The sequence below is a fragment of the Tenrec ecaudatus genome, chromosome 14 (genome assembly GCF_050624435.1).
Source record: "Tenrec ecaudatus isolate mTenEca1 chromosome 14, mTenEca1.hap1, whole genome shotgun sequence".
Taxonomy (NCBI): Eukaryota; Metazoa; Chordata; class Mammalia; order Afrosoricida; family Tenrecidae; genus Tenrec; species Tenrec ecaudatus.
Window position 1 is genome coordinate 96,855,589 of NC_134543.1, and position 17,437 is coordinate 96,873,025.

Below are 17,437 nucleotides of genomic sequence, written 5' to 3' on the forward strand. Positions count from 1 at the left end.
ATCTTGTATGCAAATAAGGTATGCTAGAAAGGGGGCGATAAAAACACAAACCTGCCTAAATGAAACCAGCTGGCAGCGCATTTTCAAGCTAACACTACACATTTCCACAGGCGACTGCTATTTCCTGTCCTCGGATGGATCATTTGCCTGGCAGTACATAAAGCAGGGCAAATTTCTTCAGGAAGATTATGTTCAGTCCCTTGGAATATTGCCACTTAATGAAAGAAGCATTGAGTACAGATTAGTATTGAAAAACAAAGAGATATAATCTTCAAAGTAACCCGTGAAGCAAGAATGGCAAGAAGAATTCCTCACATTTAACAGGTTAGCAATGGAAGACACACACTTCTGAAGTAACTTACTTATTCCCCATTCCAGAAACCCAAGCGTACGTCGTGTCTGGAAATGGCAGGTGGTCAGCAAGGGTTCTGTGCGGGGACTGGTTGTCTCCGTCTCCTAAGATTGCCTAAAAGAGCACATCGTGAGCGGCTCCAAAGAGCAGAAACGCGCTGTCTCACAAATGAAGTCTGAAGGGGGCATCCGGGAAGCTGTGCTACCTCTGTCCACTCTGGACGAAGCGGCTTCCTCGCGTCTTTCAGCATCTAGTGGCCCTGGATGCTGAGACAATTCCAGCTCATCGCAACCCTCTGTGTCAGACTGAAACACTGGCCGGTCCAGCCGCCACTCCACAATTGTTATGTCTGATCCCACCTGGCAGCCACGGTGTTACTCCAGCTCATGAAGGGTCTGCCTCAGCTTCACTGACGCTCTACCGACTCCAGGGACTGGTCCCTCCTGAGGACACATCCGAGGCGCATGAGACAAAGCCTCACTGTCCTCACTTTTAAGAAGTATCCTGGCTTTACTTCTTCCAAGACAGATTGTTCCTCTGGCAGGCCACGATCCTTTCCATTTCCTTCACCTACAATGTTATTTAAATGCATCACTTCTTCTCCAGTCTTCTGAATTTCACATGCATATGAGGCAGTTGAAAACAGATGGCCTGGCACTGGACATCCCCTTACAGAAGGTCTCAGGGAGGAGACGAGCCAGTCAAGCTATAGTGTAGCAATGATGAAACCTACAACTTACCTGTCATTCTTAAATGCTTCCTCCTCCCCTTCCCCCCCACCACCACTATCATGATCCCAATTCTACCTTACAAATATGGCTAGACCAGAGGATGTACACTGGTACAGATAGGATCTGGAAACACAGGGAATCCAAGGCGGATGATCCCTTCAGGACCAATGGTGAGAGTGGCGATACCAGGAGAGTGGAGGGAAGGTGGGGTATAAAGGGGTAACTGATCATAAGGATCTACATATACCCTCCTCCCTAGGGGACAGACAACAGAAAAGTGGTTGAAGGGAGACATCGGACAGGGAAAGATATGACAAAATAATAATTCATAAATTTTCAAGGGCTCATGAGGGAGGGTGGAGTGGGGAAGGAGGGGGAAAATGAAGAACTGATGCCAGGGGCTTAGGTGGAGAGAAAATGTTTTGAGAATGATGAGGGTAATGAATGTACAAATGTGCTTTATACAATTGATGTATGTATGGATTGTGATAAGAGTTGTATGAGCTCCTAATAAAACAATAAAAAAAAAAAAAGAAATGGCTTAGTTCAGGCACCCTTGAGTCCTCCAAAGGACATTTTTGCTCCTTGGCACTTTGAAGAGGAGCCCTGCTGGCACTGTCAGGTAAACAAACCACAAAGTCAGCAGTTCAAATCCACCAGCCACTCCACAGGAAGAAGACGAGGTTATTTGCTGCCGCAAAGGCTTGTAGTTCAGAAACCCTGCGTGAGGTTGACAGTGAGTGTGGGTTTGAAGCAGACTTGCCCAGTACTGACTGATTTCTTGAACTGCTGCCTCCAGTAAGCGTTCACGGTGGATCCGAGCAAAAGAACATCCTGGACACGGTCAATATTTTCACCACTTATCACAATGTGGTCTCTCGGGCCAATTGCGAGGCACTGTTTATTTGGCATTGAGCTTTAATCCACACTGAATGCTGCTGAAGTCTTTGATCGTCATCTGCAAGTGCCTCGAGTGCCCCTCGCGGCCACCAAACAAGGTGGTGCTACCTGCAAACCTCAGGGTGGCCTTCCTCTGACCATGATGTCCCGTTCTTCTTCACATCAGCCAGTCTCCTGGATTATTTGCTCAGCAGACAGACTGCGTAAATATGGCTAAATGATACCGCCCTGAGGCATACCTGTCCTGATTCTTCCCTTGTTCTGTTCAAAGAGCTGCTTCTTGGTCTATGTACCCACCTGACTTTGGTATACTCCTTCATTAACTAACCTGAAAACAAAAGAAGAACCTTATTTCCAAACAAGCTCACAAAGGTGTCAATGTATCTTTTTTGGGGGGGGCACAACTTAACCCCTAAGACTAGCACACAGAGAAAGTATCTGGATCACTGCTCTGTCAACATGGGAAGTCCATGCAGGGTCAAGTGAACGCCATCGCTCTTCGTGAAACCCTGCAGGTCTCGGGGGCACCGAGACAGCCTCTTTCACGGTCATCTGTGAAACAGTGTTCTACATCTTCTCGATTCTAGCTTTGGTTGAGACAGGAAGAGCCCCCCCCCCGCCCCCGCCCCCAAGAGGTCACTGTTGCTGTCAGCAATCGTATGCTCGTGGCAGGAAAGGAGACGAATATATACAAGCACTTTTCCAGTTTATGTTTTTGCCTGTCTTACCAAATTGTGTACAACTGAATAGATATTTTAAGAATACAGCCAATTTCAGGAGGATCTTTATAGTCAGTTAAGTGTGTAGATTTAAGAACAAAGCACGTCTTGTCAATGACAGTCATTTCAAAAGACCCCCGTCCCACTTCCCCACCCACCCCAACCAGAAAGCAACCATGAACAGGAACTCTGGATTTAGCAAGACTGATTGCATAAAAGATGAATACATTACATTCTTGACAAGAGCCAAACTGAAACGAATTTATTATTGAATCCAGTTGCTAGGGATTTAAGAAACTGAATGCTTACATAACTCCTATATCCTAAATATTTTTGGCGAATACTGGAATCTACTTCTGCACACAAGAAATATGGTAACTAAATTATGGTGCATCATTCTATTTCATGGTGGGATTTACAATACGTGGAAAGAACTGACTGATTTGTTGGAAGGTTAGAGGATGGATACAGAAAGATATGCACAGTTAAACCACAGATCTTAAGAAAAAATTGCTTCAATTAGTTCTCCTTGGCAACGACGAAATGAAATAAAAAGCAGATGTACAAACGGCCACCACAGGATGCTGGCCACATCACAGTAATAGCTGTAATCTGTCCTCCTTTCTTTTGAGCGGGACCACATGTTTTTTACATGTGTTTTACACTAAGGAAATCAAATAGGTAAAAGTCAAACGCTGTTTGAAACCATGGCCACAAAGGTAAAAGCCAGGGAATCTATGAAGGAGCACTGTCAGCAAGAAGCTGGCATCAAAAGGGAGATGGCAAGTCGGCCCTTCACAGGGACCAACCCTTTTAAGATCTGTGATCACACTACACTGTAGTACACTGTAGTCCCTCCAACTATTCGAATTTAGGACATTCGTGGGAAAGGCAGCGTTTGTGTGCTGCTCAAATTAGTACCTTACAGTTAACACAGAAAGTCAGAGAGCCTGGGTGTTTGAAATTGCCCAGGAAACCTTTTTTGATTCTCTCACCCCCCAAATAAAATCTCCCAAAACATTTCAATCTCACGCCTTTCTCAAACAGACTTTTCTTTCCCCATCCTCTGGCTGCAAATATGCCCTGTGTTGTTCATAAGATGAAGTCTCATGTGGTGGTTTTTATTCAGCAGTATGATCACTCCACAACTTTTACTCGCTTACATGATATCCTCCACTGAGATGCGGAGGACTGCTCACTGCAAGAGCAGCAGTTCAAAGCCACCAGCCACTCCTCAGGAGAAAGAGGGGGTTTTCTACTCCTGTAAAGATTTACCGTCTCCAAAGCCCAGAAGCTGCAGTTCTACCCTGTCCCACAGGGTCACTATGAGTGGAAAGCGACTTCATGGATTTTCGGCAGTAAGAATTTGAGTCCTACAAGTATAAAATGAAGACTCTGAATACTATGAATATTGATCTGAATGTTCAACCCCACCCACACTGTCTCCTACGAAACTAGTAGACAGTACTCAGAAACTCTACTGATGACCTGTAAGGACTGACAGGAAACACAAAGTGACCTGAACGCTAAGCAGACATGCAATGCTGTCGCAAACTGGGGAACCACCTCATCCAGGAGTTGCCAAGCAAGGATCCAAGTACGATGCCACCAGGTTTTCCAATTTAAAAAAAAAAAGGAATTTGTATCTTTATATGAAGTCACCCAGTTTTTAAACCCCATGTGGATAAAGGAAACCTGTGAGCCAAACTTGTTTTCGTGCTGCCAAGCTTGTTCTTGGGCGATATGACTATGCTTCTCCTGTGTCTCTGGCTCCTTCGGCTTCCTTGATGTGGAAGTCAACGTTCTTGATAGTCCTTCGGGATGTGTGTGCTTTCTCTTGTGCGCTTGGAGTCACGAGGGCCGACATATAATTTTCTCTGCCTCTATGACACGATCATGTGCTGTGGCCTCTTCAAGATGGCCCTTCTCGCCAGGGTTCTCCATGTTGTGATATATTATTAACCCTAACCTGTGGTTATGGCCACATTTTGGAGTGTGATGTCTGTTATGTGAAGAGGCAGGATTAAGGTGGATGGATCTTGAGTCCCCACCTTACTAGTGAGTGCTCACTAGGAACACTTTTGAGACATATAGATTACCCACCATCATTGATAACTGTGTAAACACAAGAATTTCCTGCGTTAAGTTGTTCCCTGATGAGCAAACCATCAGCTTCCTGTTTAATTAAGAAAAAACAAGAGGCTAGGGTCACAGAACTGGTGAGACTAGATCTGGCCCATTTAACATACGCAGTAATGACCAACATGTGTTCAGCGGGACTGTTAAGACATTATGCGGCTGAACCCACACCTCCATCAACACCCTAGACTTGAGCAAGATGCTATCTTCATGACGTCTCCTTGTGATGCCACAGTGGTTACAAATTGGGCTGGGATCCGCAAGTTCAGCAGTCTGAAACCAGGAGCTGCTCCGTGAGTGAAAGAAGGGGCTTTCTACTCAGAAACTCACAGGGGCAGTTCTTCCGTGTTCTATAGGGTTTCTAGGAGTCAGCAGTGACTCGGTGGCAGTAGGTTTGCTTTTGGGAGGCTATCTTCCCTACTTGAGGACGCACAGATGACTAGCTCTTTTACGGAGTCATCCTGAAGGAACAGGTCAGATGCCAGTTACCACCCAGAAGAGCCTAATAAAAAGCACCAGGCCCGGGACTCAGCGAGTCGATCATCTTGCTGACCTTAGTTCCAGTCCATTGTAAATGGCCGATCGATCGAGTCAGAGTTTCTTCTTTGGCCTTCAGACAGTTTGTGTCTCTGGAGCTGAGCTGAGTAAGGCCTGGGAGACCATAGGGCCACTTGAAAGAAGTTCCCAGTTTTACTATGGCTCATACATCTGGCTTGTCTCTATCTGACACCTCTGGCTCTTGGAACTTAAGCCAGCAGCCTATCGCCGGACCTGAATGACCAGCTGCCACAGTCTTGTGAGTCAAAAGCCTGTTGTCCGACCTGCCAATTTGGATCCATCAACCCTGCAACCACGTGACTGATGTCTGATCTCCAGATTTGGGACTTGCCAGCCTCCCCTAGCCCGTGAGCCATTTCCTTGATGGTTCACATGTTCTTTTAGACATTGTAGCAAATTATGGAACCCCAAGAGGAAAGGGAAAGCAGTCGTTTCTTGAACCTTCACGTCACTGGGACTAGCTTGTGCTGATGCTTCAGAAAGGAATGATTCATGCTGTGGGAAACAAGGATTTCTCCCAAGCTGTCACCCCAAATATATGCCAAACTTAGCTGCTTGTGAATGACTACACGCACGCTTGGAGGTCATCAGGAGTAGATCAGGGGTCATTCTCCCTGAGAGCTATCAGCCATCTAGAGCAGCAGACACCACTGTTTATCCCACAGCAAGTAGGGCCCACTCCCTTCTGATAAGGATAGTAGTTGTCTGTTTCCTTGTAGGAGACCCCTGAGAGGTGAAACCTGCCCAAGGGTGACCAAGGTTAGGCTGCCATCCTAAATCTAGGATCCGCCCATCTTCTCACATGTATACCCCCAATCCTTCCTCTTCCTATTGCGTGTATTTCCCTAGACCACCCCTTCCCATTACTGTATTACCTACAGCACAACCCCTTCCTGTGACGTATGTCCTCACCTGTAATTAGGGGCCTTCCATGTCCCCAGAGAATATAAAAGCCTGGGCTAGCATTAAAATCTCTCTCTCCCTCCACGTGGACCACCAAGCGGGGCTGAGGTGAGCATGCTACCATGAATCGTGTCTGACTCCATTTATTTCAATACTTCTCTTCTATCTCTCATGCTCTCTATAACTTTACTATGATCTTTTCTTATTATCCCTGTACAATTGCGCCTACCGGACCTGTAATGATGTGTTAGGGGCTGGCTTCCCCTGACGTCATGCAGCTGTCTTCTACCACAGCTACATAGGTATATTCTTATGCCTCCCAAAAGCAGGTAAGTCGCTTATTTATTATGACTGTCATTACATTACGATAGTGTCATTATCAATGATCACTGTGACTATCATAGCATTAGCTGGCTTCTTTGTTGGACATCGTGCTAAGCATTTATATGCAGTCACTCAGCTAGTCTGCGCAAGAATCGTAAAGAATAGTAGTGTTATTCCTACTCTATAGATGAAGAAACTTGGATTTAGAGTACTTAGTACCCAAATCTTCAGAAATACTTAATAGTAAAACCAGAACTTTAATCGGGCCCTTTGACTCCAAAATACTTCATATCTAAGTACTTAAATTTTTATATTGTCATTTATACTTAACTCCCTTACAATTCCTTCGAAACTCAATTAATACTTGCTGAACTGTCAATGACAAAGCAGACATTTAGATTCCACTTGCAAGACATTCTTTTTTGTCTGTCCTCCATGGCACTATCAGGTAAGCATCCAGCTGCTAACTGAAACGTAGGCAGTTCAAGCCCCACCAGTCATACGGCGAGATAAAGAGGAGGCTGCCTGCTCCTGTAAAGACTTAGAAAGTTTCAGAAAACCTATATATGGTCACTATGAGTCAGAATCAGCTCTCGATGGCAGAGGTGCTTCCATGATAAATTTTTTTTTCATTTTTAATGCAAACAGTGCAAAAAAAGAAAAATAACAGAACTGCTTGATGTGAACTCTGAAGATGGTGTTAGTTCCCTAGAGCAACAGAATTAAATAATAAACCTATGTACCTTTATTTAAATACAAGGGGACACCATGAAACATTTCGTTGAAGATTTACTGAGTGGATCCCCAATTTTACATTCATTCAAAAAATCAGACACATTTTGTTTCAATTCACCCATGGTTATCCTTTCAATGTAACATGCATGTACTTATCTACGCTTCCTCTGCTTGCTTTCCTCCTCCTCCTCAACCCTCTGTACCGTCCTTGTGTAAATGCTGTCTGTTGATCTTGAAGGACTGATTCGCCTACTGTGAGTGCGAGTTCAGCTCAGACCCGAGGGTGACTAAGGGCCATAGACTTGGGGGTTCTACCAGTCTCTAGTCAACCACTAAGCCTAGTTTCTTTTCTGATTTTGAGTTTGGTTTCACACTTTTCGCCCACTTTATCCAGGACCTTTTAATGTGATCTTTTCTAGAACAGTTGGTATTCTTACTTATGAAGCATGAAGAAAGATTTCTGAGGAGCTCGTAGCTTGCAGGGTTAAAATTCAAGTGGATACCTGTGGTTCTGTAAGAGTTGGAGCTTGTTAACCAGCTGAGGAAGCAAGCAGCATTTATCCAGGATCGACTTCTTTAGATGCATTCAAAAAGTGTCCCAGTCCAAAACAGTGTCCAAGAAATGATTTGCCATGTGAACAACATTTCTGACTTGAGAGCTGTTGTTAGTTAGAAATGAAAAGGGCCAAGAGGTGATTGGACAGAAGGTCCAATAAGGTTTTGTTTGCAGGTAGGAAGCACCAGCTATTTCTTCCAGCAACTGTGGGGGTACATTTCATTCAATGGGCGTCCCTGAACGCAGCTTTCTCACTGCTCTGAATATATCTTGCTTCACATTTTAAAAATGTCTAAACTTGATATGTGTGAACACATTAATGTACTGCTATTCTGTCTTAACTATTTCATCTGAACCACAATGTGGTCTGAAAATGTGATTGAAGTGATGAGACAGAATCTGATGACGTTCATTCTTTATCTGGCTCCCTGACGGCCAAATACATCTTAAATCTGTCTTCCAATAACATTTCACAGAATGAAAATAAATTCTACCTTCAGGACTATTGTTCATCTCTGAGAGGTCATCAACTCCTAAAATTTTGTTTGGTATGTTTTCCTATAGATGAAATCCAAGATAGGTAAACCTATAAAGACAGTAGCTGGACTTATAGTTCCTTAAGGGTCCACCAGGGGGAGCTGGGGGAAATGGGGAGTTAATAATAATGAGTACAATAAAGAAGAAAATGTTCTAAAATTAATTGTGGGGATGATTACACAACTCTCTTTTTACTGTGATTGAACTATGGAATTGTATGATATGAATTATATGTCAAAAAACTGCTAAAATGATGACTTATGGGTAAATCTATGAGTGCTAAATGGGTATGGGACGGAGAACGGCAGTCTACCTACTACGCACACACACTCCACATTGTGCTGTCTTAAGAGTCTCTACTTGAATGCCAGGTTCTAATCTTCACTGTAATGGCTTCATAGGACTCACTGACAAAATTCTTTATTAAAAGGCTGATGAGGGAACAAGCTGTAAAGCCAGTTACAAATGCTCAGGAGAGTTACTTATTAGGACAGGCTACAAAGTTCTTTCAGGTCTGCTAGGCAATGTCCAAAGGAGTATGCCACTCCTGGATGCTCAACCTAAAGATTCAGCTCAAGTGACACAGGGAGCTTTTTCTTTTTTTCAACTACCAAACCCAGCTCCCTGAATTAAGTGCCCAGGGGCACCCCACTGCAGTAAGCCTCAGCCCAAAGGCACTCAGCTCCACTTCCATGGGTCAGCCAGCCCACCAGCTTCCCCAATCAAGTGCCCAGAGGCACCCCACTCTACAAGGCAGTCTCTTGAACAAAAGCACTGAGCTTCACTTGCTCCGTGGTTTGGGGAGTCCGTCATTCTGTCCCATGCTCTGGCTCTGGTTTTGTTTCTGCTCCTCCGATGATGTAGCTGTCTTCTGGATCCAGGGGGTTCACTGAACAAGGGGACCCAGAGGATGCACTCTGATCCTGGTCTCACTAATAATGAGATCCCCCCTCCCGCTCCTCAGATGGCTCATTTTATATACAGCAAGATGCCATTCTAGGGAATGCAGTTCACAATTACTTATAAGTATCAGTATCTTTTCCCATTTTTTTTACAAGACCTGTGAAGGAAAAGCTTGTCTGGTGGGAGTTGGAGATTTTGGTTAGAAGTGCCACATTAAATAATTCACTGCCCTCCATACACATCTAGATATTTGGGAAAGGGTATTTGTACTTGTGTATTCACCTTTGCTGTAAATATAACCATGACATGTGGTGGAGCATTTAGGGGTCAAAGTAATAAAAATGTCACTGTTCAGGGGATGGGGACAGCTCAGCATCATGGTCCCTGGGGGACACGGACATCAATTAGCACGGTCCACAAAAACCATGTTCTACATTGTACTTTGGTGAATAGTGACAGTGATCTTACAAGCTCTTGAACAACAAACTCAGGTGTAACTATTGCTCTCTATCTGGAGGAATGTGAATGATGAAAATTGAAGATACATGAAGCCAGTGGACTAATAGGCCACTAATAGAGTCAGTCTCCAAATGCCTGAGGCCAGAAGAACAAGATGGTGCCCAGCTACTACTACTACAAGCAGACCACATGAGAAGATTCTGGTGGAAATGTAGAACAAAACTAGAAATCATGGAGAGAGAAAAAAAGAACAGGCTTTCTGGTCATAGAGAGACTGGTGGAACCCTAAGGCTATGGCCTATGACCGAGTCCCCCTTAAAGTCTGGACCTGAACTCAGCCTCATGGTTCAATTTTCAGTCCAACAACAGACAAGTGTATCATGGGAAATTTACACTCAGAAAGTAGACACACCTATGAATAGCCAGCACTGGAGATGAAAAGGGCAGGCTTACCCAAGGACACAGTTCAGAAGGGTTAGGAAAAGAGGAACAGAAATAGGAAGCACAAATAAGAAGTGATGCTACATTGAAGGAGTCGCAATCAATGACAGGAAACAACGTGTATGAACTGCTGAATGTAAAACCGATGGTCTGCTCTGTAAGTCTTCGCCCAGTTCACAATAAAACGTTTTCAAAACGTAAACATTTTCTGTGGCTCTATCCCAGTGAGCTGCCAATGGTAAGAAAAAGGAGTACGCGGGAGAAGTCACCAGAGGTTTAAGAGAAGTACTATCCAGCTCTAAAGCCCCTGCCATCGCATCAGCTGTGGCTCACGGCAGACCCGCCAGGGTTTTTGAGGCTGTAGACCTTGCTGGCAGCAGAGAGCCCCCCGTTTCTCCTGAGGAGCACCTGGGGGTTCAAACCAATTTTGTGGTAACAGTTGAACACTTACCCTACAGCACCACTAGGCTCCTAGTAAACGAGCTTTAGCACGCATCAACGTAAACGATCTATATGCTCTGAAATGACCTGTACCTGATCATGTCGGTTTTCAAATCCTGGAGGACAACTGGAAATTACACAGGGGGGAGCAACCAGCGTTTGGAGCTTCCCGTCGATGTCTGCAAGCTGCCGATGCTCTGCAGGCGCAAGCGTGTAGCCTTCTCCTGGGACCCCCCAGGTCTGCGGGTCGCCCTACGAGGAAACAAAGTCAGCAGGTAGATCAGTCCTTGTTTACACCCGCCTTCCTTCTCAACTGACCGCCCATTTGACAAACACCCCAAAGGGAGAGAACAAATGATGGAAGGAAATGGTCCCAGACAATTTCCTGACCTGAAGACACCCTTCTGAAAAAAGGCATCTACATGGCAGCGATATGGAGCAAACCGTTCTGAAAGACATAGATACAGTCTGACAAGATTTGTGAGTGCTAAAAATAAAAAGGGAATACTACAGGCTTCCAGAAAGGAAGAAATTTGCATCTGGAAGTGCCATGCAAACACTCAATAATGAACCCGCCTGCCATCGTTTGTTGGAGTAGAGTCCCCTGACCGCTCTCTGGCTTGGGAGGGACAAAATGGGCACTCCTGCCGGCCTGACAGACAGCAGCACCTGTCCCAGCTCGCTGGCTGCCACAGTGCACACCAACAGAAAGGCCTGCAAGGATGCCCAGTACCCGGCAGCGTTCCCTTTTCCTTCGGTTGTACATAGGGTTTCTCTGAGTGGGAACCCACGAAAGAGCGAGTAATAGCTACAATAAAATGTCGTGAAGCTGGTGTAGGGGTAATCAAAAACATCCTGAATACATGGATAATGAGAAACCCATTCATCTGCCGCCAGTGCCTCCTTCCATCAGTGCCAGTTAGGACTGCAATCCCCGGTGTGCAGTCACCTCACTGTTGCCTGCAGTAATCCTTGGGAGGCAATCGTGAACTGGCCAAGACTAAAGCTGAAAAGGTCAATAGAAATAAACTTATGAGGCATCGCATTCTTAAAGAGTCGTGTCTGGAAAACTGTTACAAGTGGGTGCTGATGGGCCAATAAGATGCTAAAGGTCACAATTAGGACACGGAGACGTCATAGGGTATCAGGATGTACATACCTCCGGGCTGGAAACCCCAGAGTCTTCACCGCCCAAGTCCTTCAGAAGCTCAGCCAGCCTCCGCTTCTCTTTATCAGCCATAACCACTGTGCTGCCCGACTCCTTGGCCAACTACAAATTCATGAATAGAAAACACTAAGCATTCACTGCCATTCAGAGCTCAGAAGGGGGCGTGGGGGACAACTGAGGTTTCAACAATACAGATGTACTAAGGAAAAACTTGCAAGATCAAGCATTTTACATTCCTAAATCCCTTTATTTCATGCCACATTTTTGGCATATTCAAGCATAAATATTACCATTATAAACTGATCCTCATGTTCACTATTTCAGCAAACACTAAACACACACTGACACACACACATGTATGTTTTGAGGACACTTTTTTTTAAAAGTTTATAGAAAAATAATGGAGAAGCAACAAAGCCCACATGGAAGAAGCACACCAGCCTGTGTGATCATGAGGTGTCGATGGGATCAGGTATCAGGCATCAAAGACCCAGAACAAAAAAATCATAACATTGTGAATGAGGGGGAGTGTGGAGTGGAGATCCAAAGCCCATCTGTAGGCAACGGGACATCCCCTTACAGAAGGGTTGCGGGGAGGAGACAAGTCAGTCAGGGTGCAGTATAGCAACGATGAAACATACAACATTCCTCTAATTCTTTAATGCTTCCTCCCCACCACTAACATGACCCCAATTCTACCTAACAAATCTGACTAGACCAGAGCATGTACACAGGTACAGATAAGAGCTGGAAATACAGGGAATCCAGGACAGATAAACCCTTCAGGACCAATATTGAGAGTAGCCATACTAGGAAGGGATGGGGAAACCGATCACAATGATCTACCTGTAACCCCCTCCCAGGGGGATGGACAACAGAAAGTGGGTGAAGGGAGACATTGGTGAGTGTAAGACATGAAAAATTAATTTATAAATTATCAAAGGTTCATGAGGGAGGGAGGGGGGCGCGGGGGGGGAGAGGGAACAAAAATGAGCTGATACCAAGGGCTCAAGTAGAAAGAATGGTGATGATGGCAACAAATGTACAAATGTGCTTGACACAATGGATGGATGGATGGATGGATGGATGGATGGATGGATGGATGGATGGATGGACGGACTGTGAGAAGCGTTGTACCAGCTGCCGATGAAATGATTCAAAATAGTATGGATTGTTATAAGAGCTGCAAGATCCCCCAATAAAATGATTTTTTACAGATAACAGAATTTTTCCATGACCTTTCTGAAACTCTTTCGTGCATACAGAGATATAAACCACACTCACATTGACACAAAAAGAATTTAACTGCTCCTTAGAATTTCTAAGACTAAGTCTCTACAGGAGCAAGTCAACTCATCTTCCTTCTGCCGATGGATATGAACCATCAACCTTGTGGTTAAAAGCCCAATGCTGAGACCACAGTGCCACCAGGGATCCTTATATAGAGCTAGAGATACATCAATGCCAATTCATAGCAACCCTACAGGAAATTGCAGAACTGCCCCATCAAGTTTCCAACGTGGCAAATCGTTACAGAAGCAGATTGCCACCTCTCTCTCCCCCGGAGCTGCCGGTGAGTTCAAACCACGGACTTTTCTGTTAGTAAGGAGCAGCTGAGAGTTTAACTGCTGCGTTACCAGAGCTCCATAAGAGGACAGGTGAAAATGTATTGCTACTAGGGTGTACAGGTTTATCCCAAACAAAACCTGTTTAAGCATGTCCTCTGAGAACAGGAGATGGCTGCTGACAAGTTCACTGGGTAATCTGCATTCTTTGTCTTGTTGAGGTGCCTTCAAAGAATGGATCCAGGCAAAGCAGTGGTTTCCAAAAGGAGTCACCTCTGATGCAGAGTATTCCAAAAGAGTAATCCTGGTCGATCTTCTCTAGGGACATAGGGCGTGATCATGTGGGAGTACCCGACATTGTAAGATAATTCAAGACAAGCTGATGAGAGGCCAGGAGAGTTGCCTGAAGGTATTTCTTTCCATCATGACAGTGCTCCTGCTCATTCAATGAGGGAGTGAAGGACTGCCCTCGGAGAATTGCACTGGAAAACCTGATGCTGCCCACATTCCACCCTTGATCTTGCCCCTTCAGACTTCTTTCCCTCCCCCCTCCAAGCCCCCAGACATCAAAGAAAATTTCAATGGAAACAAATTTTGAGTCTCCAGGGGATTCCAAAATTGCCATTCTGATGTGTTGTCAGTCCAAGAGTTCTGCACGGAAGAGTTCTTCAGGGAAGAGCTAGAGAGATGGGATAGCATCCCTGTAGAATCTGTCGCCCTCGGCATAGTAAACCACCTGATTGTCCAATTCACCATGGCCAATACCAATCCGGTTCAACTGACTAATGTCCAGGATATCAATCTTTATGCATTCCTTTTTTGGCAATTCTTTTCCTAGAGTCATACTTGAGGCATTCCAGGCTCGAATTATAAATAAATGTCTGAAACTGTTTCTTCTCACTTTGAGTCACATCTCATCAGCAAATGCAGGTACCCAAATCTTCACTCCCGCCACATCATTCAGGTCAACACTACCTTGAGGAGGCAGCTCTTGCCCAGTCAGATTTTGAGTGCCTTCCAACCTGAGGGGCCCCACTGCTGGCACTATCTTAGACAGTGGGCTCTGCTGCTCATTGGGTTTTCAGTGGCTAATCTATCAGAATGGAGCACCTAATCCTTCTTCCTTGTCTGGTCTTAGTCTGGAAGCTCTGATGGAACAAGCTCACCCTGGGGGACCCTGATGGCGTTGGAAATACCAGTTAGTATAACTTCCAGCAACACACGCCCCACCCCACCACAGAACGACAAACTGCCAGCCCCGGTGGTGGATCACGTTGTGACGGAGAAGAATCACTGAGCTCCTGTGAGCAAGGCTTCCCGCTCGCCAGTCCAGCTTTCTGATGACTTAAAGCCTCAGCGGTTTCCATGAGATTTCTCTCCACCCACACTTGCATTTCTTATTGTAAATTAACGTTACACTTGTTTAAATTAATTTCCTCCAAACAAAACACAAAGACTTGGACAGTCTGAGTCTTTCTTGAGGACAAGCCAAGCGGGGCTGCAGCACCTGCCAGAACAAGGGCAAGTCCCTGAAGCGCGACGCTCAGCAGGGCAAGTGGCCAGCTGACAGGAGGCTCAGAGAGGCAGTCTACCAGTTGGCCTCTCCTGCTGCCTCTGCTCTGCTGGGAGCATTTTCCATCCACATTTCCAAGCATCGCAGCTTGAAAAATCATTCTCGTGATTTCAAAAAGATACACACGGTTTTATTGATGTGCATATTAAAATCGGAGAGCCTTGTCCAAAGATAATATCTAAATAAATGTTTTACAAATTACAAGTCTCAGACTCTATTGTGGGTAGTAGCATATTGAGTGGCTACTTGCAATTCTGAAAAGTGATCAAATGGGATAGGGTATAATAGGAAGATGGAATGGAAAAGAGAATGCACCCAACGGTAGGGAAGAAAAATCTAAGCTCATTAACACTTTCTTTCCAGGTACATATACTGTTTTATACATATCATGGTAAATACACACACACACATGCATAGTTAAAGACACTGAACTCTATTACATTTTCACAACTCCTTCAGCCACACATTCTGTCTTCTGAATGTCTAAGTACATACCTCAATATTTCTCTGGATAAAATCCTGATTATGTTTACCCCTGAGCTCAGTATTTTCCATACTTGGGGAAGGTTTCTTATCCAAGATGACCAGTGACTTATTTCTTTCCGCATCATATGTAAAACCTAATATTTAAAAAGTTCACAATGTTTTCATAACTATAATTGTCAAGTATGTTTTTAAAAATCATTTGAGGGAATACTAAAATATATGAGCTAAAACACACAGAATAAATTCTGAATTTCCTATCCAGAAATCTAATATAAATGGAGGTTTAATTTTTAAAAGAGAACTGCTACTCTACATTCCAAGACATGCTCATAAAACTTATTATTTATGAAACTGCTTGCTGTTGGCGCCTTGGGAAAGCATGAGAAGAACTTCAGTGACACATGAAGCCTGAACCTCTGCTGTTATGAGAATCCTAAAGAGTGACGTGTTTCAGTCGTTATATGAAGCAAACATTTCTCTAAAGACTGCAGTCCTTTCCTGCCATTCCACTCACGTGCCATCACCCTTTCTGAACAGCAAGCGTTTTGTCTGACTCTGTCTTTTCAGCGGGCTCAGAAGGACATCCTGGATGGATGCATCCCACGCACATGACCCCCAGGGTCCAGCTCAGATGGTTAATTGTTGCTCATTTTTGCAGTAAGAGGTTCAAGTAAAACTATGAGATGTTTGCTACAGGTAAGAAGAATACGTGTGGGCTCTTATTTCCTTCGTTAAATCCCGTGTTGTCATCCTTGTCACATTTAAAGGTTTTAAAACAAGACTATCTGAACTCTTCACGAAAGCTCCACGACCTGCAGAAAAAGAGGAGCCCTCACAGGGCCGATGGAGGCAACCCCTCAGGGGATGAATCTGAGAGGGCAAACGGAAAAGCACACCAGCAGTACCTCAGTCTAGACAAGGTGCACTTGAAAGTTACCTCTGCTCTTTGACAGGTTACATCATGTATTTTTTTTAAGGACGAGAGCTAGTTCCCCGCTATATTTATTTATAACTAGATAACAAAGATCCAGTGCAGACTTAGTTAGTAAGGAATCAATCTTAATGACAACAGCTGGCTAGGAAAAGGGTACAATCTCTGGATTTGAAATTTTACTCAAATTTAGGTTAAAAGTTCCTAGGAAAAAAATAAATCTATGCTTTTTAATTGGGATATTATTTTTAATCAACTAAATAAAAGTATTTTTTAATCAACTACCAGTAGTTAAAAGTATGAATTGTTGGTTTGGGGGATATTTTTGGTGAGTAGGCACCTTATACAGACAGCATATCATTTTTTCCCGTAGCACAAGTTGCTATTCATTCCATTGCAGTTTTATGTAGTCTTAAGAAATATCAACATAACTACAATTAAATGCAACCATGTCTACATTTGGAATAATAAAATTTCTGTAACATACATTCTTAGTAAATTATGGAGAAACAAACCCCACTGCATGATCTGTGCAGAATTCTGTCTCGAGAAATGTCAGCTATCCCCCAGCTTTGATGATGGTGCAGCAGAGTTGGCGCAGTCCTACCATGACCCCCACTCTTGTTGGGTGGGGTGAGTTGGCTGGACCAGGACCCAAGTAGGCACATGACCCATGCTGGATCCATCAGACTCATATAGGATTGGGGATTAATGTTCCCTTTCAATGACTAACAGTAGCATCTGTCCTTGGGAAACAGCCACAGCTGCCTACAGTCGTCATTCTTTACATAAATCTCTTCTTTGCTAACGTCACATGCAGCAGCTTTGAAAGTTCTTTACAATTAAAAATTTACACATCCAAGGGTAGAGAGACTGACACAAAGACTCCCTGACACTTAGCTTCAATAATAATCAGCTCATGACCAATTTTGTCTCCGCTGGGAAATTACTCACTTCCACCCCCTGTGGACTCAAAGATAGGGAATCATCTCATCTGTGGATAGTTATGTAGGTAC

General features: G+C 44.3%; 1 protein-coding gene across 1 annotated transcript in view; it reads right to left on the reverse strand.

The window, feature by feature from the left end:
• Window positions 1-17,437, reverse strand: part of FSIP1 (fibrous sheath interacting protein 1) — a 214,249-nt gene that overhangs the window by 145,195 nt on the left and 51,617 nt on the right. Inside the window, exons 7-9 of the mRNA XM_075531244.1 lie at window positions 15,500-15,624; window positions 11,858-11,968; window positions 10,792-10,950 (exon numbers count right to left, since the gene is read on the reverse strand). Of these exons, the coding sequence (XP_075387359.1) occupies window positions 10,792-10,950; window positions 11,858-11,968; window positions 15,500-15,624 (395 nt within the window). The remainder of the gene's footprint in view (window positions 1-10,791; window positions 10,951-11,857; window positions 11,969-15,499; window positions 15,625-17,437) is intronic.